Source organism: Sorex araneus, chromosome 8, assembly GCF_027595985.1.
Source record: "Sorex araneus isolate mSorAra2 chromosome 8, mSorAra2.pri, whole genome shotgun sequence".
Taxonomy (NCBI): Eukaryota; Metazoa; Chordata; class Mammalia; order Eulipotyphla; family Soricidae; genus Sorex; species Sorex araneus.
Window position 1 is genome coordinate 53,040,790 of NC_073309.1, and position 22,277 is coordinate 53,063,066.

General features: G+C 50.8%; 2 protein-coding genes across 14 annotated transcripts; one reads left to right on the forward strand and one right to left on the reverse strand.

Moving 5' to 3' along the window:
• Nucleotides 1–41: 41 nt before the first annotated feature.
• ZNF473 (zinc finger protein 473) lies at nucleotides 42–12,510 on the forward strand. Of its 13 annotated transcripts, none has more exons than XM_055145969.1 (5): nucleotides 42–647; nucleotides 2,263–2,469; nucleotides 4,171–6,369; nucleotides 6,621–6,713; nucleotides 8,308–12,510. In XM_055145969.1, exons 4-5 carry the CDS (start codon nucleotides 6,638–6,640, stop codon nucleotides 10,803–10,805), a joined length of 2,574 nt encoding a protein of 857 aa, XP_055001944.1. In that variant the 5' UTR covers nucleotides 42–647; nucleotides 2,263–2,469; nucleotides 4,171–6,369; nucleotides 6,621–6,637; the 3' UTR covers nucleotides 10,806–12,510. The 13 variants fall into 13 exon arrangements, with proteins under 13 accessions (XP_055001944.1, XP_055001945.1, XP_055001943.1 ...); XM_055145970.1 differs by having other exon boundaries at nucleotides 4,171–4,777; XM_055145968.1 differs by having other exon boundaries at nucleotides 4,171–4,492; nucleotides 4,602–6,713.
• A 4,532-nt stretch (nucleotides 12,511–17,042) lies between these two features.
• Nucleotides 17,043–21,970, reverse strand: IZUMO2 (IZUMO family member 2). Its single transcript, XM_004619758.2, has 6 exons — nucleotides 21,739–21,970; nucleotides 21,543–21,617; nucleotides 20,818–20,904; nucleotides 19,331–19,411; nucleotides 18,204–18,327; nucleotides 17,043–17,085 (listed from the first exon to the last, which is right to left on the reverse strand). The coding sequence occupies exons 1-6, from the start codon at nucleotides 21,968–21,970 to the stop codon at nucleotides 17,043–17,045; spliced, it is 642 nt and encodes a 213-aa protein (XP_004619815.2).
• Between the last annotated feature and the right edge of the window lie 307 nt (nucleotides 21,971–22,277).

Sequence of the window (22,277 nt, forward strand, 5' to 3'; positions counted from 1 at the left end):
AGCCCACTCCCCCTTCAAGTTTCCTCTAATGGTTCCTTTTAGGTGTGTAAAAAGCCTCCCAGCTTTTCTTTTATTACCCCCTTTTTTGGTTTTAAGACCACACCCGGCGGTGCTCAGGGCTTATTCCTGCCTCTGCTGCGCTCGGGGATCACTCCTGGTGGGGTTCGGGGAACTCTTAAAGGTTGCCGGGGATCCACCCCGGGTCTGCTGCGTGCAAGGCAAGCTCCCTCCCCGCTGCCCTGTCGCTCTGGCCGAACCTCCCGGTTTTCTTGAAAAGCCAAGAGACGGTCGCCCTTAAGTAAAGTAACACGCTGGGTCTAGATGCTACGCGGCCCCGATTCTGGCGCTCAGCAGGGTCGTGAGCTGCAGCGCGAGCACCCTTCGAGAAAGCAGGGCTGACGGCCGCACAGCCTTCCGGGAAGCGGGATCCGGCTGCCTTCGCAGAGGATCTTGGGTAGAGTAACTGAGGCGATGCGCACGGCACCGGAAGTGGTCGTGGGAGGCTTGTGTGAGGGGAGTGGCGTCGCGCTTTCCCTCGGATCTCGGCTTGCGGCTGTTAAGGCCGTGGACGGCAGCCTGCGGGGAGACACCCAGTCTGGGGTTGTTGAGGACTCTGGAAGCTGGGGGTTCGATCCAGTACGTGTGAGGTGAGGGGCTTTTGGGTCCTTCGGCTCAGTGCGTTATCTCTCGGCGGCCTTTGGGTCCGGCTCGTTGGGAGTGATTACCACAGCTTGCCACAGCCTTGGCGAGATCCTTTCGGTGTTCTTTGGGGCTGGGGAACCTAAGGGCAGGATCATGAGTAATGGAATTGGCCTGGCGGTCGGAGCGGGTGGCCGTTCACGTGCTATTCTCGCATTTTCTCTGGGCCCTGGGCCTCCGAGGGCCACCCCAACAGTCAGACTTGCCGGGTTCAGGAAGGGAATTGGGGAGGCGGAGCGCCCCGTAGCCGCTCTCCGGGGGTGACTTGGAAATTGCTCGGTGGGGGCTTGCATGAAATGTCCCCTGGAGGGGTGGCAGCCCGCTCTCGGGACGGCCGGGTGGCCTGCCATGGCATCTCCGATTTCCATGAGCTTTCCGGGTTGGCAGGCGGCGGGCGGGCTCCGGGTTCTGTTGTATCTGGTCCTTCGCCGCCGTGGCCCGGAGAGGGACACCCGAGCTGTTGAACACGCAGAGTCTTGGGATTCGACCGCGCTGAGATGTGGGCGTCTAGCAGCCCTAGGTGTCAAGTCTCTCTGTTGGGGCCGAATTCTACCCACCAGGCTTCCTTACTTTTCTCCCGGGGCTGAGCGTTTGTCAGAAGAGAGCGCTGAAACAGCCCGTGGCCGGAACACTGCACAGGGCTCAGACCAAGCTGTTTCCTGCCTCGTACACAGGGGAAAGAATTGTCAGTGCGGTGGGACCCAAGCGGTAGGACAGTGGATAAAGCGTTTGCCTTGCTTGAGGCTGACTAGGATTTGATTCCCAGTACCTCACGTAATCCCCGAGGTCTGCCAGGAGTGAACCCTGAACCAGTGCTGACCATAAAATTTGTCAGGGTGCTGCCCGGAGGCCATTGAGGAGCTCTTGCTCAGCTAAGAGTAGCGCTAATTGGGGCTGGAGCGATAGCACAGCGGGTAGGGCGTTTGCCTTGCACACGGCCGACCCGGGTTCTAATCCCAGCATCCCATATGGTCCCCTGAGCAATGCCAGGGGTAATTCCTGAGTGAAGAGCCAGGAGTAACCCCCGTGCATCACCGGGTGTGACCCCCCCCCAAAAAAAAAGAGTAGCGCTAATTGGTTTGGGGCCACACCCGGCAGTGCTCAGGAGTTACTCTTGACTCTGCACTCAGAAATCAGTGCTGGAGGCGCTCCGGGGACATATGGGGTTCTGGGGATCGAATTTGGGTCAGCCATGTGCAAGGATACATGGCTTATTCACTGTACTATAGCTTCAGTCTCTACATTCTAACGTTGTATACTGTGCTATAGTTCATGCAGATAAGGGGTTGTTTATTTTGGGTTTTTTTTTTTTTGGGGGGGTCCATACCCATTGGTGCTCAGGTTACTCCTGACTCTGCAGTGAGGAATCATGCCTGCCTCCTGGAACCAAATGGGATGTGATGCCAGGAATTGAGCCCACGTCGGCCACATGTGTGCAAGGCCACGTCTTGCTCACTGTAGTCTCTCCAGTTTGTTGTATCTAAGTAGTATTGAAGACATAATTTTAGACTATCTTGCCTGGACCTGGGGTAGTTTCAATAGATACTGTTGCTGTTCCTGCAGGTAGATTCTAATCTAACAGATCCTCTTGCTTCTGGACGACATTTTGGAGGCTTGTCCAGCATGTCCAGGGAGTTGGTCCTAGGAGAAAATGGCCTTTCCTGGCTCTGCCATGCATCCTGCATTCCTGCCGACCAGCACTGTGGAGCAGACAGAGGGGGAGCTTAAACCAGGGGTCAGACTGCTGGGCGCCCATCAGCTATGACGAAGGTGAGTCAAAATCGCGTCTGGCCTCATCTCACCTCTCCAGAGGCTGAGTAGCAGACCTTCCGCAGTTAGGCCTCACTCCTCCAATCTTCTTTTCCCTTTTTTTTATTAGGGGTCAGGGCCAGAGAGATAATGCAGGGGTTTAAGTGTTTACCTTACAGCCAATCCCTATTTAAACATCAGCACTGCATGTGGTTCCCCAAGGGTTTGCCAGGGTTACTCCTAGGTGCACAGAGATAGGAACTATCTTTTGTTTTGGGCCACATCTGGTGGTGCTCAGGGCTTACTCCTGGCTCTGTCTCAGGGATTACTTCTGGTTGGCTCAGGGTACGATATGAAGTGTTGGGATCAAACCCACTTGGCTCCGTGCAAGGCAAATTCCTTTCTTGCTGTAATGTCACTCCAGCCCTGACCTGTATTCTTCAACCTCTTTATCTGCTGCTGTCCTGGTCAGGAATCCTTATTACTTACAGGGTTTATATTCTTTTTTGTGTGGGTGGGTGGGTGGGTCGGAGGATATGGCGTTTGGACCACTTGCTACAGTGTTCGGAGGCTATTCCTGTCAGTGCTCAGGAGACCATACATAATGCTGGGATGGAATTTGGATTGGCCACATGTGCTCTCTCTCCAGCCTTTTCTACTTTGTCTTTGAAATCCGGTAGAAGTTCTTTTTTTTTTTTGCTTTTTTTTTGGGTCACACCTGGCGATGCACAGGGGTTACTCCTGGCTCTGCACTCAGGAATTACCCCTGGCCGTGCTCAGGGGACCATATAGGATGCTGGGATTTGAATCTGGGTCGGCCGCGTGCAAGGCAAACCCCCTACCCGCTGTGCTATCTCTCCAGCCCCAGAAGTTCTTTTCTAACAGATGAGTCCACTAGATGAGCTAGTGGTCACATGTGGTCACTTGTATCACAATGTTCACATGTATCAGATTGCCACCTTGTAATAACTAGAAAGTATTTTATCAAAATAAAAATGTGGAGGGAGGGCCAAAAGGTAGTTGAAAGGGCTAAATTGCTCGCTTCATATGCAGAGCACCAGGTTCATTTCCTGACATAAGATCTCTTGAGCACCTCCAGAAGCACCTGACTTAAAGGGGTCCAGGAGAAGAGGGGTTGTTTGTAACTTGTTTATGTGATTGCCCTGTATGTGGTTCCCCCTGCCCTCAGCATTGCTAGGTATAGTTCTCGTGGTTTTTGCCTTGTGGAAGCTAAGCAGCCCCTCAGCATAGGACCTGAGCACCACCGTCAGGAAGCGCACAAAGGAGGAGAAACCCTCCTCCAGCAACAGTGTAGAGTTTGGGAATGTGGCTCAGTGGGAAAGTATATGTCTCACATGTGGGAGATCAGGGTTTTGCTTCCCAGCATTGGGAATCAAAGTATTGTGCATTCACATCAATAAATATTAGTAGGGGTTGAAGTTGAGTGAATTCACAGACATTTAAAATTCTTTTTTATAAATACTTGAGTGAATACTGAAAAAAAATTCCAAACTTGATAGATTAAGGATCAGGGTGACCTTCACGCGTGACCTTATGTCCCCTCCAGAACTGATCCTTGCTTTAGGTATGTGCTGTTGAGTCTCTCATTTTCGAGGTTCTTCTTCTGCTAATGGCCTGAATGGTGAATGTAGGTCACATTGAATGAGGTTTAGGGCCCCTCTTTGCCTCTAATCCTAGAGACCTAAATGTGTTATGTTTCAGGAATTTGCGACTCTGACGAATGTGGCCATGGACTTCACCCTGGAAGATTGGGAGAACCTGGGTCTGGACCATAGGGACCTGTTCTGGGACACAGCCCTGGACAACTACCAGAACCTCTTCCTGCTGAGTGAGTGTCCCAGCGCTGGGGGAAGTGTATTGTCCCATGATGATCATTTACATACCTGATCACCCACAGAACCAACTCTCAGCTCTTGTGCACCTCAGAACCAGCCTGATCCAGCCCAGCCGTGTTCAGCTGACTGATTCTGCCCCCAGAGGACAGTAGCACTGCCTGGCAGTGGTTTTGATTGTCACTACTTGGGTATGTACTGCTGACATCTAGTGGGTAGAGCCCAGGAATGCTGCCACACACTGCAGTATACAAGGACAGCATCCCCAGACTGAGCTCCTCCCATCTCCACTGTCCGTAGCACTGAAGTCGAGACTTGGCCTCTGACTACACCGGCCCAAGCTGTACTTTTCGTCGAGGGCCTGGCCCAGAGCAGGTGTGGGGCTTGGTGGTACTGTCCAGCACTGAGGATGGTCCCTTGAGCTCCCCATCACCTCCCCCACCCCCCCATCAAGAGTGACCTCTGAGTACAGCTGGGTATGTGCTAAAAAACATCAAAAAACAAACCCCAAATTGGTCCTTGAGCTGGGGGGCTTTGACTTTATTCTTTCTGCCTAGAAAACTCTTTCTGTGCCTGCCTTGGATTCCCCTTTTTTTCTCGTCCCCCACTTCTTTGGCGTGGGGAGTACACACCCGGAAATGCTCAGGGGTTACTCCTGACCCTGCACTCAGGAATTACTTATGGCAGGGCTCAGGGGTCCATATAGGATGCTGGTGATCGAACCCAGGTCGGCTATGTGCAAGGTAAGCGCCCTCCCCACTGAACTACTTGCTCTCGCATTCCCTTTTTAAGACTTAAAAACTATTTAAGCCTATTTTAATGGCCTTGGTAACATGCGTGCACACACATATTTGACTTGTTCAGCACTCTTTCTCTTCCTGTTTCTAAAGTGTGTGTGAGTGGGCAGCTTGTGGGCAGGGACTTTTCACTGTTCTGTTCAGTGGCACATTGGAGGGCCAGCTAACAACGGTCACTGTGTGGGTCCCCAGCAGACAGTAGTTCAGTGAATAAATGAGGGAGTGGCAGGACCTGGGCCTGTGGTGGTACTATGCTTTCAGGTACTTCCCGAGAAAGCATAACAGGCCCTATTTTGTAGAGCTTCTGAAGAAGGGTCACAGAGGGGAAGTCTCTTCAGCTGTGTTGGGATCCCCATGAATGAGCCCAGGCTTGGTTGGTGATTAATAGGACTTGGCATATGGTTTACTCAGGCTAGGTGGTGAGTGAAAGGACACCACAGTCAGTAAAGGCAAAAGACGTGTTAGGTGATCTGCCTGTTTCTCTTCCTCTGAACTCCTCAGTCCCTTCTCTTACCAAAACAGAAGGATTTCTTTCTAAAACTGAAACAATAAGAGATTGTACACTGGAAACTCTCATTTGTTGTAATTTTGTTGTGCAGGGGATGGTTTTCTCCAGATTCTGCTCCCCGCTACTTGAGCATCTCAATGTCTTTGCAATTTTTAAACTGACTCTGTAGTAGAAGTACGTTTGTTTTTCATTTCCTGCATAATCTACAGTCACACATCACTTAATGATGGGGATGTGTTTTGTGAAATGCATTATGGGGAGATTTGGTAGTTTTGTAAACGTAGAGAATTTTGTAAACGTAGGGAGTAATTACAGTAATCCCCTGAATCTGAGGTTGGGTGGTACAGCTGGGATTCTGCACTGGTCAGAATGTGCTCTGTGACACTTAACTATATAATAGCTTCTGATTGCTATGAGGAGTGTTGCATAGTGACTTTATTCTGGAGGTGAGGAGTTGGAAATGGATCTGACTGTGCTAAAGTCAAGGTTTTGGTAGAAATTCCTTATGGCTGGCCAGGCATAGGCCTGCATGAGATCTGGGATACCGACGTGTGGTGACTGGCCCTAACCACCTCAGGTGATAGGCCAAACTTGATGAAATTAATTAAGAGGAAGTACAAACTCTCTTCTCAGCCTGAAGAGGGCTTGGGCCTCTAGCCCTGTTGAAACCCTGATCACTCTGGATTGTGACTGTCCTTATCCTCCACTGGACCAGGAATCCTGTAAGACTGTGTTCCCAGGGGCTGGAGCGATAGCACAGCAGGTAGGGCATTTGCGTTGCACGTGGCCATCCTGGGTTCGATTCCAAACATCCTATATGGTCCCCTGAGCACTGTCAGGAGTACTCTCGGTGCATTGCCGGGTGTGACCCAAAAAGAAAAAAAAAAAAAAGGACTGTGTTCCCAGGAGTAGGCTCTGGATTAAGTGGCCAAAAGGCAGTAGTCAAAAGCTCTTGCTTGATGGTCCTCCAACCGCCCCATCATGTTTTATAGCAATGCCATTCTCTCCCTATAGACCCTCCCAGAACCAATATGGCCTCCTCTCCACATGGTGGGGAAAAAGAGCCGGAAGCCATGGGAAAAGGAAGCCCAGAAGAAGCCGACTTTGGTGAGTGGGTTAGGAAGAACTGTTAGTGTCCCTCAGGAGAGGCCATGGGTCATGGAGTATGGCCCTCTGTCCGCAGAAGCCCTGTCCAGACACTGTGACAGACACCACCTTCTGGTCTTAGTTTTCTCACTTGATTTTCTCCTGTCCCCTGTGTCAGTACTGACCACCTGTTCTGTCTCCTCAGTCCATCTAGACTCATGAGTAGATGCCCTCCATTCTCAGAGTTTGTCTCTACTTTTACCCTGTCCTGAGCACCAATGTACCCCCGGTTTACATTTTAACTCTCCTTTCTAGCACGAAGGGCAGAGCAGATAGCCGCATCCATGAGCTCAAATCCAGGTTTTTAATAATGGAAGAACATTTGCCCTGTCTTCTCTCAAGAGCTTCTAGGGGCATTGAGTCAGGCAGAGGGTGCCCTGATTGAAACATCTTTATTGAAAGAAAGCAGGAATAGGCACCCTGCCTGATACACTAGAAGGTCTCTCTCTCTCTCTCCTCCTTCTTCTCCTTCTCCTTATCCTTCTTCTTTCTTCTTCCTTCTTCCTTCTTCTTCTTTCTTCTTTTCTTCTTTCTTTTCTTCTTCTTCTTCTTCTTCTTTCTTCTTTCTTCTTCTTTCTTCTTTCTTCTTCTTTCTTCTTCTTCTGTTTTGTGCTACATTCAGCAATACTCAGGGATTACTCCTGGCTTTGCACTCAGGAATCATTCCTCGAGGGCTTGGGGGACCATATGGGATGCTGGTTTTAAACCCAATTAAACCCAAGTTGCTGGTTTTAAACCCAATTAAACCCAAGTTGGCTGCATGTAAGGCAAGAACCCTCTTTGCTATACTATCTCTCTGCCCTCCTTTTTTTTTTTTTTTTTTTTTGCTTTTGTACCCCATTTGGCTGTGGTAAGAGATTACTCCTCCTGACTCTGCTCAGGGATCACTCCTGGTGGGACTTGGAACCGTATGTGGTGCCAGGCATCAAACCTGCATCAGCCGTGTGCATGGCAAGCGCCCTACCTGCTGTGCCATCTCTCTGACCCACTGGAAGCTTTTCTCATATCCTGAGCCAGGGACCCTGTAAATGCCGAGCGTTGTCTAAACCTGCACTCCTTTGCTCTGTCCAGAGCAAACCACTCCTAACTCAGCTGGCATGAGCCCCCTCTAGCATTCCATTCCGCACCTCAGTATTTCCATGGAGATGACCAACTCAGGCACAGAACTCGGCAACCTTGGGGTTCCATTCACTGACCTTTGCATCTGGGCCATTTCCAGGGTTTCTCCTAACAACCAAATAGTAGCAAGCTCTTGCCCTTGAACTTTGCATTTCTCTGGGAAGAAGTCCTTCGCTGATGAAGGTGGTATGAGAGTCTTGTTGAGGGGTCCTTACCCCTTGTAGCCCTACTGGTTGCACAACTCCCTCTTAATCTGTCTGAAAATGGACTGTTCCTCTGGTGCCAATTCCAGCTGAATTACCACCGTAGTCCCTTTGACAGAAAGGCTAGGCCAGGAACCTCTGTTTGTTCCCCTTCCCTATATTCTCACCCCACTCCAGTTTCTGCCTTTTCATCCTGGAAGACAAGAGACATTTGTGCTCTCTCTCCCTTTCAGACATGGTTGAAGTCAAGAATTTTCCTCTGCCACAGGACTTTGTGGAAGAGGGCCTCTCTCAGGAGATGGTAGATACCATTTCCAAGGACAGTCTGAGGAATGTCAGTTTGGGAGGAGCCCACATAGGTGAGAGCTATTTAGAGAGTCTGCTTGATTCAGAAATTCTTATGAGGTCTGACATCACCGACAAGGGAAGTCCTACAGATGGCAAGACCCACAGATTCGGAAGCAGCCCTAGTCCCGAGTCCATGCTTTTCACTGGAGAGGAGTTCCTGATTCGTGACCTTCCCCCAAAGAACCTAGCAGCAGCTAAGGTCCAGCAGTGCAGGGAGGACTCCGGTTGCTGCTCGAACCAGAACCAGAAGGGTGACAGTCTCCCAGAACAGGAACTGTACAAATGCAGTGAATGTGACAAGAGCTTCTGCCGGAGTTATCTCCTTATCCAGCACTGGATTGTTCATGCCAGGGAGAAAGCCACAGTTCACCAAGAGAAAGATTGCAGCCAGAATTCCTCTCTCCTTACGCCTCTAGTGACTCATGCTGGCTCAAAATCTACTGTGTCTGATAAAGGCAGGGAAATGTCTCATCCGAATATGCACATTCTATGGCAACAGAAAATAGATCTTGGAGAAAAACGACAGAAAAGTTCAGAGAGTGGCTGTGAAAGATGCACAGAGTGGCAGGAAACCAGCCCAGGCAGGGAGGCTTCTGAAGGTGGTGAGCAGGGCAGGAACTTCAGCTGGGCTTTTCATCTTCTTCTGCCTCAGAAGCCCCAGCCTCAGAGACCCCAGCCCCAGATGCTTCAGTCTCAGAAACCCCAGCCTCAGAAACCCCGGCCTCAGAAGCCCCGGCCTCAGAAGCCCCAGAAGCACTATCAGTGCACCAGGTGCACAGCAGACTTCAGCTTGAGCAAGCAGCTCCGAGAACATCAGAAGGTTCATGCCACTGACGCTGCCTCCGAGTGTCAGGAGTGTGGCCAGACCTTCCGGCGGAGCTTGTCACTCCTCAGACACCGGACTGTGCATACCAAAGAGAAACCTTTCAAGTGCGCTGAGTGTGGAAAACCCTTTAGCCACAGCTCAACGCTGAAGATCCACCAGAGGACTCACAGTGGAGAGAGGCCCTTCCAGTGCAGCGAATGTGGGAAAGCCTTCTCCCGGAGCACTCACCTTCACGAGCATCAGCGAATCCACACCGGCTACCGGCCCCACCAGTGTCCCACGTGTGTCAAGAGCTTTAGCCGCCCCTCCCACCTGCTTCGGCACCAGACCGTTCATGCCACGGAGAAGCCCTACAGCTGTTCCCAGTGTAGTGAAACCTTCAGTCACAGTGAGCACTTTTTTCAGCACCAGAAAATTCATGCCCTGGAAACCCCCTATGAGTGTCAAGACTGTGGTGAGCGCTTCGTCTGCCACTCAACCCTCGTTTGCCACCAGCACAGTCACTCCGGAGACAGACAGGGACTCGACGAAAGCAGGGCAACCTTGACGAGGAACCCAGGCCCCAGAAGGCATTCGAGGCTGGCTGAGAAATGCTTTACATGTAAGACATGTGAGCAGAGCTTCAGCAGCAGGAAACACCTGGCTCAGCATGAGAGGACCCACCCCAAGGTAAAGCCCTTTAAGTGTCACCAGTGTGACAGAGCTTTTGGCCAAAGCACACAGCTCATTCGCCACCAGAGGATTCACTCTGGACTGAAGCCGTACCGGTGTGAGGACTGTGGGAAAACCTACATTTACAGCACCTCCCTCATGAAACATCGGTCCAGCCACACGAGGAAGAGCGCCCCACAGGAAGTTGGGGACGCCTTTGAGCAAAGTGCAGGTCTCTCAGAGCAGCAGTCAGCTCAGATTCCAGAGAAACCCTTTCAGTGCACCATGTGTGACAGAGCCTTTACCTATCGCAGCTGCTTTCTCCAGCACCAGAGCACTCACGCTGGAACGAAGCCCTTCGAGTGTCAGGACTGTGGGAAAATGTTCCACCAGAAATCCTCCCTTACTAAGCATCAGATAATCCACACAGGGGAGAAGCCCCACATCTGCAATGACTGTGGGAAAACCTTCGGCCTGGGGTCCCAGCTTCGCCGACACCAGAAGACCCACACCAGGACCAAGTCTTTCATCTGCCAGGAGTGTGGGAAAGCCTTCAGCCAGAGCTCGTGCCTTGCCGTGCACCAGCGACTACACACAGGCGAGAAGCCCTTCGTCTGTGCTGATTGTGGGAAAGCCTTTGCCCAGAAGGCCAATCTCACTCAGCACAACCGCATGCACACGGGGGAGAAGCCTTATGCCTGTGAAATATGCGGCAGAACCTTCAGCCTCAACTCCCACCTCACTCAGCACCGCAGGATTCATACCCAGGAGAAACCCTACCAGTGCCCACTGTGTCAGAAAACCTTCCGGTGCTGCTCAGGGCTCCTGAGACATAAGCGCAGTCACACACTACTGCCTGTGACCTCCAGGGGCATCGGGGGCCCTGGCATCCAAGAAGGTGTTTGAGGTCCAAATTGGAGACCGTGACACTAGAAGCTTTCTGCCAAATAAATCTCTTAATATTGAGTAGGACATTTGCATATCATTAGTACCATGAAAACAAAATTGAGAAACAACCGGGATTTGGAAGTAGATATCTACTGTGTCTGCTGAACTAAAGCCTAGTTTTGCCATGTGCTATCGAAGTGACCTAGGGGGGGTCTTGGACCCTCTCAGAATCTTAATTGTTCTTATCTGTGAAATGGGCATGATGGTAACTACCTCAGAAGGCTGCTGAGCGTTAATAGATGAGAAGCACTTAGAACGAAAGCCTAGCACGTTGTAGAAATTCACTGAGTACAAACTACAAATATCATTGGATATTATAACAAATACAGCTTTTCATTTTAAGGGAAGAGAAGTAACAACCTCTCTAACTACAATTGATGTTCTCTTTTTTATATTATGGCTTGCTGTTTTAAGGTTTCTTCCAAAGTGCACTTTGCTTAGTTTTGTTTCCAAAGTCTGTCACTATTTTTTGTCTTGATTTCTGTCTGGAGGCCACACCCAGCCGTGCTGAGGACTTACTCCTGGCTGTGCACTCAGCAGTGGCCTGACAGGCTGCAGGGATCAAACCCTGGCCGGCTCCATGCAAGGCAAATGGGATACATGGGGTCTCAGGAAACTTTGTTAGGAGAGTTGCAGTGACTTTGCAGCACAGTTAACCATCTACAAGAGACATGGTTGGTGAACGTTGGGAATGGTTGCTGGAACATTCTCTCATTTGTCCAATCTGGCTACTCACCAGTTGCTCTGCTAGGCTCTAGGATGGGAAATCCCAACACCAGGAAATCTGGTTCTGCCTTGAAACTTTCAGAATTAAAGGGAAATGAATGACTTCATTTGCATAGCATAGTGGACCAATATTTATTGACAGTATTTATTAACACCTTACCTTAAAATACTGCTTTGTTTTTGGTCCCAGAAAGTTTTCCAACGGTGGTTGGAGAGAACCTAGTGAGGAAGCTGCTTACCAGTATCAAAAGTTCCAGTGACCAGGCTGGTTCTCTAACTGATCCTCCTTGGGAACCCACACAAGCAACTCCCTCCTGATGGCACCACATTGCCCACCAGTGACACATTTGCTGAAGCACAGTAACCCAATGATGACACTGGACACTGACACTAGAATTAAAAATGTTTTGGATGTTCGTTTTTTTGTTTTTGGACCACCTCAGTGGTGCTCAGGGATAACCCCTAGCAGGCCTTGCAGCGCCAGGGATTGAACTGGGTTAGCCATGTGCCCTTGCCCTGTGCAATCACTACGGCCTCTGAAAATGTTTTAAAGTCTGTGTTCTTGGTTTAGAAACTTTGCACCTTGAGTTCCGATTTTGTTGCTGAAACTTGGAACACACTGACTGATCCCTGGGCCTACACTGTGGTGGGGAGCAGGCTGGCTTCAAACATTCCCTCACGTGGCGCAGGCCCTTGGTGACTTTGGTTGACATGTCAGGCCTATGACATATCAAAGGATGACAGGGTGAGAATTTATGTTAATATGTTCTGTGAGCATTTTCCCCCCATAGTCGTCAGAGGCGCTGTGGGAAATCGATAGCTTGTATTTGTGGGCATGTTTGTGTTTTGTGATAAATGTCCTATGTTATGGGGCCAGTGTTGACACGCTTTTCTTGTGTGCCTATTGCTTCTGATTAAAGTTCTGATCCTAAAAGCATTGTTGTTTCTCTCAACCAGACACTTGCACAGGGTGGGGGAGGCTCATAATGATGTAAAGTACCCCCTACCCTATCCTGAAGTTAGGGTATGGCTAGGACCCCCAGAGAACCTTACAGTGTGAGCTGGCCTTTTGGATTCCAGGAGAGCATGAGTAGCATGCCATCCCCCAAAGAGCAGCAGCAGCTGGAAAGGTATGTAGATCCGTATCCCCCTACCCTTCCATCCTTTACTGAGAATTGGTACTAGTTCCCCATTCACATAGTGGTCGGAAACCCTCTTCACATATCTTGTTTTTTTGGGGGAGAGTGCATTTTATTTTAGGGGCGCCACAGCCAGTGGTGCTTAGGGCTTGCACCTGGCTCTGGGCCCTTGGGGCTTTCAGGGAACGTATGGGGTGCTAGCAATTGAACCCAGGTCAAGAAGCAAGTCAGGCGCATTACTATCTCACCAGCCCCCTCTTCAGATGGTCTTGATGAGCTGAGTGAAAGGAAAACAGTTTCCTTCTAGAGCAAAAAGTTGAGAGACGTGTAACTGAAGGAAGTGGAGGGGAAACCATGCCAAGGCCTAGTTTCTCTACCACATACAGTCAGAATGAACTAATGTCATTATGCGGGGCTGCGGAGGGAGCAGGAGGGCTTGCTTTGCCCCGGGTTTGATCCCCAGTATGGTGGGGCCCACAGAGCACTGCCAGGTGGGACCTAACCCCTCCCCAAAGCAGAAGAATAGTGTCCTACCCCCACACAGGGAATGTGTGGTCTTGGTCACTGCTGCAGGAGAGTCCTAAAACTGGGCGCTCGTGCATCTGAAAGAACTGTGTCCATCCTCTGCCTGGGCAAGACCTGGGTGCTAATGGGCACCTTCATGGCTGACAAGGCACTTACTGGGACACATTCTGTTGACCCTGGGAAGAGCTAGTACCAGTAAATCAAGCAGGAATTCTCAGAAGTTAGTCATTTCCACATGAAAGCAGCTGTAGGGCTGGCAAGGCACTTGCCTTACACATGACTAACCCTGGTGCAGTTCCCCAAGCACTGCCAGGTGTGGTCCTAACCCCCACCGCCAAATAAAATCAGTTCTATGATTACAAAGACAAGTTTAAAATATTAGATTGATTAAATGGTTTTATTAATTTTTTTCCCCATCTTGGTGACCAAATTCCATTTTTCCCAGTAATTTAAAAGGATAGGAAGGAGAAAGGGATGGAATGTCTTCTGCAGTATGGGAGGGATCTTGTAAGGGTTCCTGAACAGGCACCATTTTATATTGTCATGCTTGGACACATCATGGTTTTTTGTTTAGCTTTGGACCCAGCAGTGCTCAGGGCTTACACCTGGCTCTGCACTCAGGGATCTCTCCTGACAGGCTAGAAGGACCACATGGGATGCCAGGGATCGAACCCAGGTGCAAGGCAAGTACCCTACCTGCTGTACTATTAATTGCCTTACCCGCTATACTATTGCTCCAGGCCCTGAACATATTCTTTTAAAAAGATTCAGTGATGGGGCTGGAGCGATAGTCCAGGGATAAGGTGCCAACATTGGTTCTATCCCCAGTACCACATACCACTCAAGCACCAAAAAAAAAAAAAAAAAGATTCAGAGCTGGAGTTGGTGGCTCAAAGTGTAGAACAGATGCTTTCCATATGTGAGGCCCTGGCCTCGACTCCTGGCATCACATGCTTATGTCCCCATCTCTGCTGTGTTGGACCCTGGTAGCCCCTGGCCCCCACAGCATCTGAGCTTTTTTTTTTTTTTTTTTTTTTTTGCTTTTTGGGTCACACCCAGCAGTGCACAGGGGTTACTCCTGGCTTTGCACTCAGGAATTACTCCTGGCGGTGCTGGGGGACCATATGGGATGCTGAGAATCAAACCCGGGTCAGCCATGTGCAAGGCAAACGCCCTACCCGCTGTGATATTGCTCCAGCCTTGAGCATCACTTCTGAGTCTATCTCCAGGCTGGGGGACCCAACAGGGCTGGGGGATGTCGCTCACTGGTGGAAGACTTGCCTTGCATGCATGAGGCCGGATACAGTCACTGCCACTGCCATGTCCCCAGCACCACTCCACATCGCCAGTTGTGATCCCGGCACCACCACAGCAAACACTCAAGAGATATACAAGCATAGAGCAAAACGTGGCTGGCATCCTGCACCGTGTCATTTCAATCTAACTAAATCTTCAAGTTAAGGTTGCTTCCTTTCCCCTTGTGAATTCTAGCACTTTAAATAGCCTCTGAAAGGAGTAAACCCTGAGAACTGCCTGATATACCCTCCTGCCTCCCTCGCCAAAAACAGCCTCAGGGGCTAGAGAGATAGTATAGTAAGTAGGGCACTGACCTTGTATGTGCCCAACCTGGATTTGTTCCCAGCATCCCATAGGGGCCCCCAAGCTCTGCCAGAAGTAATCCCTGAGTGCAGAGCCAGGAGTAACCCCTGAGCACTGCCAGGTGTGGCCCCAAAACAAAACCAATAACATCAGCATGTCATTGTGTTATTCCTAATGCCATTACCCCCCCAGATTCATTCCAAGGAGAAACTCTAGAATGAAGCTAAACTCTCCATTGTCCACTTCTTCAAACCCAAAGGCTGCTAAAGGTCAGGTGATGACTGATTTGCCGTGTGGTCAGTCCTGCAGGCTCCCCTCACCCACACCCCGCCAGCACTTCCCATCACGGCCTCTCTCCCAGGGGAACAAACAGGGATGGCCCCTGGGGCCTGTTCTCTGGAAGAGGGACCCACACTCGCCTGGTCCTCAGCTGCGAGGGGCTCCATAGCCAGCGCGGAGTTCCAGGCTTGCATCTCCTGAAACAAGTTCCGAGGGTGAGTCTGCAGAGCTGGAACAGGAGACTAGATGAGGGGAAGTGGGACGTCAAAGCCTCAGGGCAAAGGGGACTTGGAGGCCCCCCAGTCCGTAATCCCACCACTAGCAACCACTCGCAAGGTTCAGCTCACTGCACCCACAACACCTCTCCACAGAGGAGAAAGCTGGGGTATAAGAAATAAATATCAGAGATACCAAGTGTCAGAGCAGGATTTGAACCCAAAAATCTGGCCACAAAACCAAGCTCTCCTTTTTAAAGGAATAAAAAGCCTTTTTTATTGTGGGAGATAACTAGTACTTAGGCTTTGCATATAAAAGACACTGGTTCAATCCTCAATACTTCAGAGTGTCCTTAGCACTGCAGGGTGTGGCCCCAGAGCAGTGTGGCAGTAGCTCCTGAGCATGGCGGATATGACCCCAAAATGTAAAAGTTAAATTATTATTATTTTTGGTTTTGGGGCCACACCAGGCAATGCTTAGGGCTTACTCTTGGCTCTGCACTTTGCACCACCAGGGATTTTTAATTACTCCTGGCGGTGCTCAGGAGACCATATGGAATGCCAGGGATCAAACCCAGGTCAGCCATGTGTAAAGCAAGCACTCTACACACTGTACTAGTGCTCCGGCCCCGAAAACTTATTAAAAGACAAAAGTGTTTGTCTTTTAAGTAAGTAAGAGGCTTATGATGATGCTTGCAGAGCATGTGGCTGCAGCAGCTACTTGGTTGGAGTCGGTCATCATATATGGTACCAAATATGGTGCCAAGCACCGAATTTTCATCTTTGTTCAATCTTTCTTAGCAACTCCTGTGCCGTCACCGCAGAAAGCCTTATGATCTGAATCCTCGAGTAGATTGTAGTAGCTCTAAAAATAGGTTCATGAAACTGGAAACTTTGATCCCCAGCATCCCATATGTTCCCCTGAGCACCGCCAGGAGTAATTCCTGAGTGCAGAGTCAAGAGTAACCCCTGTGCATGGCCAGGTGTGACACAAAAAGCAAATAATAAATCAAAATAGGTTCATGACACAACACAATGTTATCCAAATCCATCTGCTTCCTTCTGACCAACACCTGGAAATAGTTCAGTTAGCAAAAGACTGACATAAAAATGCATTCATATTCATGTAGGAATGCATATGGGGAGGGAAACCTGTATTCTTCACGCTCAGGACCCCCAATCATGCCAGCTTTTTCTTTTATGTCTTTGTTGTTGTATGCACTCAACAGTGCTCAAGACTTGCTGCTGGTTTTGTGCTCCGGGAATCACTCCTGGCAGGGCTCATAGTCCTAAACCGAGCAGCTACGTGTAAGGCAAGTGCCTTGACCACTGTACAATCTTTCTGGCCCTTGTTTTGGTTTGTTTTTGTCTTGGGGCCACACCTGGCAGTTACTTATGGTTCTACGCTCAGGGATCGCTGGGGCTCCGGGTGCCGGGAAATAGAACCCAGGTCCTCCACATTCGAGACAAACACACCCCCTGTTGTGTGATCGCTTGGGCCCCTGTTCTGCCCCTTGACAATTATTTCTACTAAATCAGAGTGTTTGGCGTCTGCAAGGCAAAGTGAGACCTGGTCCCAACCCTTGGGTCCCCCACCACCCCAGTCAGGTCCAAAGAGCTGAAACCCCTCACTGGGAAGAGGAGACAAGGAGGAATTGTTCCAGACTTTATTAAACATTTCCTTTTCCCTTACATAACCCCAAACCACCACCCTAATGGAGCAGGAGTTTCCGGTTCTCTCTATAGGTGATAGCCCTGGTCGGAGAAGGAAAAAATCCTGGAGATTAGAAAAAGGACTCCCAGCCCTCGGGCTCAAGCCCCGCCTCCAGGCATGCCCAGTCAAGCTTCCCTCTAATCACCAGCCTTCCCTGCACTCCGGCCATTCAGCTATAAATAGGGGAAGTAGAAAAAATTGGCGGGGTTGTCAAGAAAGGCAGAAGGAGCTTTAGAGACTCAGAAACTGATTGAGAGTGTAAGACAAGTGAGAAAGATGAGGGAGAGAGAAGCTTTGTTTTTTAGAAATTGTCTTGGGGCTGGAGCGATAGCACGCTCCAACTCTCCTTTCCCTGATGCCTTGATTTCTTCCCATTCCAAAAGGGGACGACCCCTCAGATGCACCTCCCCCATTCCATTCAGGAGGTCTATTGCCAGTGACACCAGCACCTCCGGGAGAACACTACTGGAAAAACATTCAGATTCAGGAGAGAATGTAATAGTCAAGTTGTTCATTTAAAAGAACAGTACAGTAAACTGTCTGCAAGCAGGGTCGGGATGGCGGGGTGGGGCGGGCATGCTCAGGAGAGAAAGCCTTAGCCAGGCCCATGCCTTCATCACATCTGCAAAGACGATTTATTTATTTATTTATTTGTTTGTTTGTTTATTTATTTTTGCTTTTTGGGTCACACCCGGCGATGCACAGGGGTTACTCCTGGCTCATGCACTCAGGAATTACTCCTGGTGGAGCGCCGTGGACCATATGGGATTGCTGGGAATCGAACCACGGTTGGCTGCGTGCAAGGCAAACGCCCTACCTGCTGTGCTACTGCTTCAGCCCATTTTTTCCTGTTTTTAATGGAGTAAGAGACCCACAATGGCAAAAGTGCTGATGGCCCAGGAAAGACATGAGGGGGGTCAGAGTACTGGGCCCCAAGGGGGAGTGAACCCCTCTGAAGGGGGGTCCCAAAGGACACAGTGATGTAGGCAGGGCCCCTACCCTTTTTTCTTTCTTCCTTTTTTGTGGTGCTGGAACTTGAACCCAGGACTGGCTTCATGCAAGGCCAGTGCCTGCAGCCATATCCTCACTCTGCTCATGCCATTTTTGAGGGGCCCAGTGGGACATTTGGGGCCCTCCAGAGAGGGCAGGGATAACTCACGCAGCTATGATGGCCCCGAAGAGAAAGATCGCCAGCCCCACAGAGATGATGATGGCCGGCAGCTCCAGGCTCCGCACGGCTCTGCTGTCCTGGTACTGCAGGTCCATGCGGGGCTGCCCGTCCACTGAGGCGGGGGGAAGACAGCAGGGCCTTCCATGTCACCAGCCTTCAGTAGCCTTGTCCTCACTCTGCCTGTTTTCTGGGGTCCCTCTCTTCCCTCTCCTGTCCTTTCTCTCATCCTTTCTTGGGGGGCAGTGGCCACACCCAGTGGGGCTCAAAAATACACTCAAATCTATCCTGGTGGGCTGGCTCTACACTCAAATCTATCCTGGTGGGCTCAGGGGACCATAGGTGGTGACAGAGATCAAACCCGCATTGGTGTTGGCAAGGCGAGATCCCTACCCACTGTTCTATTGCTCTGGCCCAGAAAACCTTTTTTTTTGACACACCCAGCAATGCTCAGGAATCACTCCTGGCAGCATGCAAGTGTTGAACCAGGTTGGCCACATGCCTTACCCCTGTACTATCTCTCTTTTGCCCCAGGGAGATGTCTTCAAGGAGGTCTCTTTGAAAGCTGATTGAAATGGGGACCTGAGGGAGTGATGGGAACAGTGTGAGCCTGAATGGAACAGCCTGAGTGTTCCATTCAGTGGTCCATTCCTGAGTGGGCCAGTGTGATGGCTGGATGGAGGTTTATCACATCATTCTCCCTGCTAGAAGGACTTTTGTCTTTGGCCCAGATCTGCCGCAGGAGTTGCTCCTGGCAGGGTTTGGGGGGAATCATGAATACCAGGGAACAAACCCGGACCTCCCGTATGCATTGCATCCGTTTAGTCTATTTGAGCAATCTCCCTGACCCCAGCTAGAAAAACTGAAATCTATGAATGACCATGAGAATTCAGAAAAGTCAACTAGATTCTGTGGTCGATAAAAGTGAAGAAAAAAAAATTTTCTAGAACCATCTATGACACCTCCCACCTCAACCCCTCCCCACTTAACATGAGGGAGGAAATGGATTTCTGACTGTGGGGGCACTTCTGGACCACACCATCAGCAGGTGAAACCTTTGGGACATGATGTGTCCATAGCTCTTCTCTGTCCCATCAGCCCCAAGCCCAGAAACTCACCAAAGCAGTACTTGGTCTTGATACATTTGGGGCGGCTCTTCTGGCAATGTAAACAGTTCACTACCTCCTCCCTGAGAAACTCTGGAGAAAGTGAAAGGGTTAAGTGAGACTGGGGCAGATATCAGAAGATAGTCAGAGGCAAAGAGACCGAGTCCAAGAAACACTCCCTTGGCCCTTTCAAATTTGCTCAGAGCCAGATGTACAAAATATACTGACGGTCGCCATTAAATAATTTCAAATGAAATCATTGAAGAATTGAACTGAGTTGCTTTTGTCTCATTCATCCAACATTCCCTTGTGTAGACATTTGGAGGAGGGTGTGGATTTTGGGGCCTCACCTAGTGGTGCTCAGGATTTACTCCTGGTTCTATGCTTTTGGATCACTCCTGGCAATGCTCTGTGTCTCCTGGAGTGTTGGGAATTGAACCCGGATCAGCCCTGTGCAAGTTAAGTGCCCTCCCTGCTGTACTATTGCTTCATTCGGGACATAGACTGGCCTATCCTGGCTCACATTTCCAAAAAATACTTTTATTCACTTTTTTTTCTTTTTGGGTCACATCCGGCGATGCACAGGGGTTACTCCTAGCTTTGCACTCAGGAATTACCTGTGGCGGTGCTCAGGGGACCATATGGGATGCTGGGAATCGAACCTGGGTGTGCCGAGTGCAAGGCAAATGCCCTACTCGCTGTGCTGTCGCTCCAGCCCCTTATTTTGCAGGTTATGACTCATCTGACTACATCCTAAAAATCAAATGTGGGGGCTGGAGCGATAGCACAGCAGGTAAGGCGTTTGCCTTGAATGTGGCCGACCCGAGTTAGATTCCCAGCATCCCATATGGTCCCCTGAGCACTGCCAGGGGTAATTCCTGAGTGCAGAGCCAGGAGTACCCCTGTGCATCGCCAGGTGTGACCTAAAAAAGCAATAAAACACAGATGTGGTAAGTACTTTTGAATGAAGTTGGTATACAGATCTGGGAGGACACCTGGTAAAGAGGCTTCCTACAGGAGGGCAGAGAAAGATGAGATTAAAAGAAGAGGACGGGGCTGGAGCGATAGCACAGCGGGTTTGTCTTGGACACGGCCGACTCGGGTTCGATTCCCAGCATCCCATAAGGTCCCCTGAGCACCGCCAGGGGTGGTTCCTGAGTGCAGAGCCAGGAGTAACCGCTGTGCATCGCCGGGTGTGACCCAAAAAGCAAAAAAAAAAAAAGAAGAGGAAAAAGGAATCCAGAACTCACCGCAAATTTTGGGATCGCAGGCTGAAAAAGAAAAGAACCGAAGTGAGGTCAGTTGCTTTGGTAATTTGGGAATTTGATGGGGAGGCTGAGGGGTCGGCAGAGAGGGGAATGCTGGGGGAGGGGGCGGGGAAGGCAGAAATGCTCAGAGCTGGGAGCAGAGGAAGCTGCCTAGGAGGACAGGGGAGAAGGCACAGGGACTCCTGTGACCCACGGGCCGGGAGGCGGGGCTTGGTGGAGAGCCACGATCACCTTTTAATTCATAGGATCTTAAATATTTCTTCAGTTTCTTGACCACTCTCTCCCGAAACGCCTCCAGCTCCTCCAGCAGGGGCTCGTCTGAAGAGAGAGAAGTCTGTGGCGTGGGGTCACCTAGCCCAGTCAGGCCATCCTGCAACCACCTTTTCTTCACCAGAAGTAAGGTCTAAGCACCCCAGGTGTGGCCCAATCCCTCCTCTGCCTCATTATAAAATTAATTCAATTAAAATTTTTTTTTGCTTTTTGGGTCACACCCGGCGATGTTTAGGGGTTACTCCTGGCTCTGCACTCAGGTGTCACTCCTGGTGGTGCTCGAGGGTGCTCAGGGGACCCGATGAGATGCCATGGACCCAGCCCTGGTCGGCCGCATGCAAGGCAAACGCCCTCCCCGCTTGTACTAGCGCTCCGGTCCCATTTTATTCTTTTTTAAAATTGAAATTTGTGGGAGGGCCACACCCAGAGCGCTCAGACATCACACATGCAGACTCTGGGGACCATATGGGGTGCCCCAGATCAAGCTAGGTCAGCCACCTGCCAGGCAAGTGACCTCCCTCCGCGCCCGTGGGTGAGATTTCCCTGGCCGTTGTGAGGTAAAGTTCCCGCACACCAGCTCCCCTCTCCTCAGAGAGGAGGCTTGACTAGCGCTTTTGCAGGGCGGTGGGGGGGAGGGCCCGAGGTGGGTGAGGGGGTGCTGGGAGCCTCCTTCCCTCCGCGCCTGCCTTTCAGAGGGCTGTGCTGTAAGAAGTTGCTTTGGTTCTTGACGAAGGAGGCCACAGCTTGGAGATGATCCACCTCTGCGAGCGAGAGCGGGACAGAAGCCCCCAGGGGTCGCCTCAAGGGATGCCCCGCCCTGTCCCCGGGCTAGGCAGCCCGGCCATCCGCCGGGTGTCTGCACATCCCCCGCCCCCGACGCACCCACTTTGCCCACAAACGCGTTGAGCGCGTAGTCTCGGAAGAAGGAGCCCTCCATGCCCATCAGCAGCATGCGCGCGTGGGCCTGCAGGAGCTCCTGGGCGAAGCGCTTGGGGACCAGGGCTGCGCGCAGCTTGCCCAGCGCTTCCCGCGCCACCTCGTCGCACTGCAGGCAGCCCCGCACCCCCTGGGCTCCGAGGCCCAGCAGCAGCAGCACGGCCCAGACCTCAGGCATGCCGGGCCTTTGTGAGGTCACAGGGAACCCAGCCAGCTGCATTCAGCCGGAGTTCCCGACAGGGTTCTAGAATACCCCAGAGTCAAGAGCAAAAAAGAAAGAAGGGGTGGGGAGGGAGGGAAGGAGGGAGGAGGAGGAGAAGAGAGAGAGAGAGAGAGAGAGAGAGAGAGAGAGAAGAGGGAGGGAGGGAGGGAGGGAGACAGAAAGGAGAGGAGAGGGAAAGAAAAAGAGAAAGGAAGGAAAAAAGGAAGAAAGAAAGGGGAAAAGAAAGAAAGAAAAAGAAAGGAATAAAGAGGAAGAAAGAAGA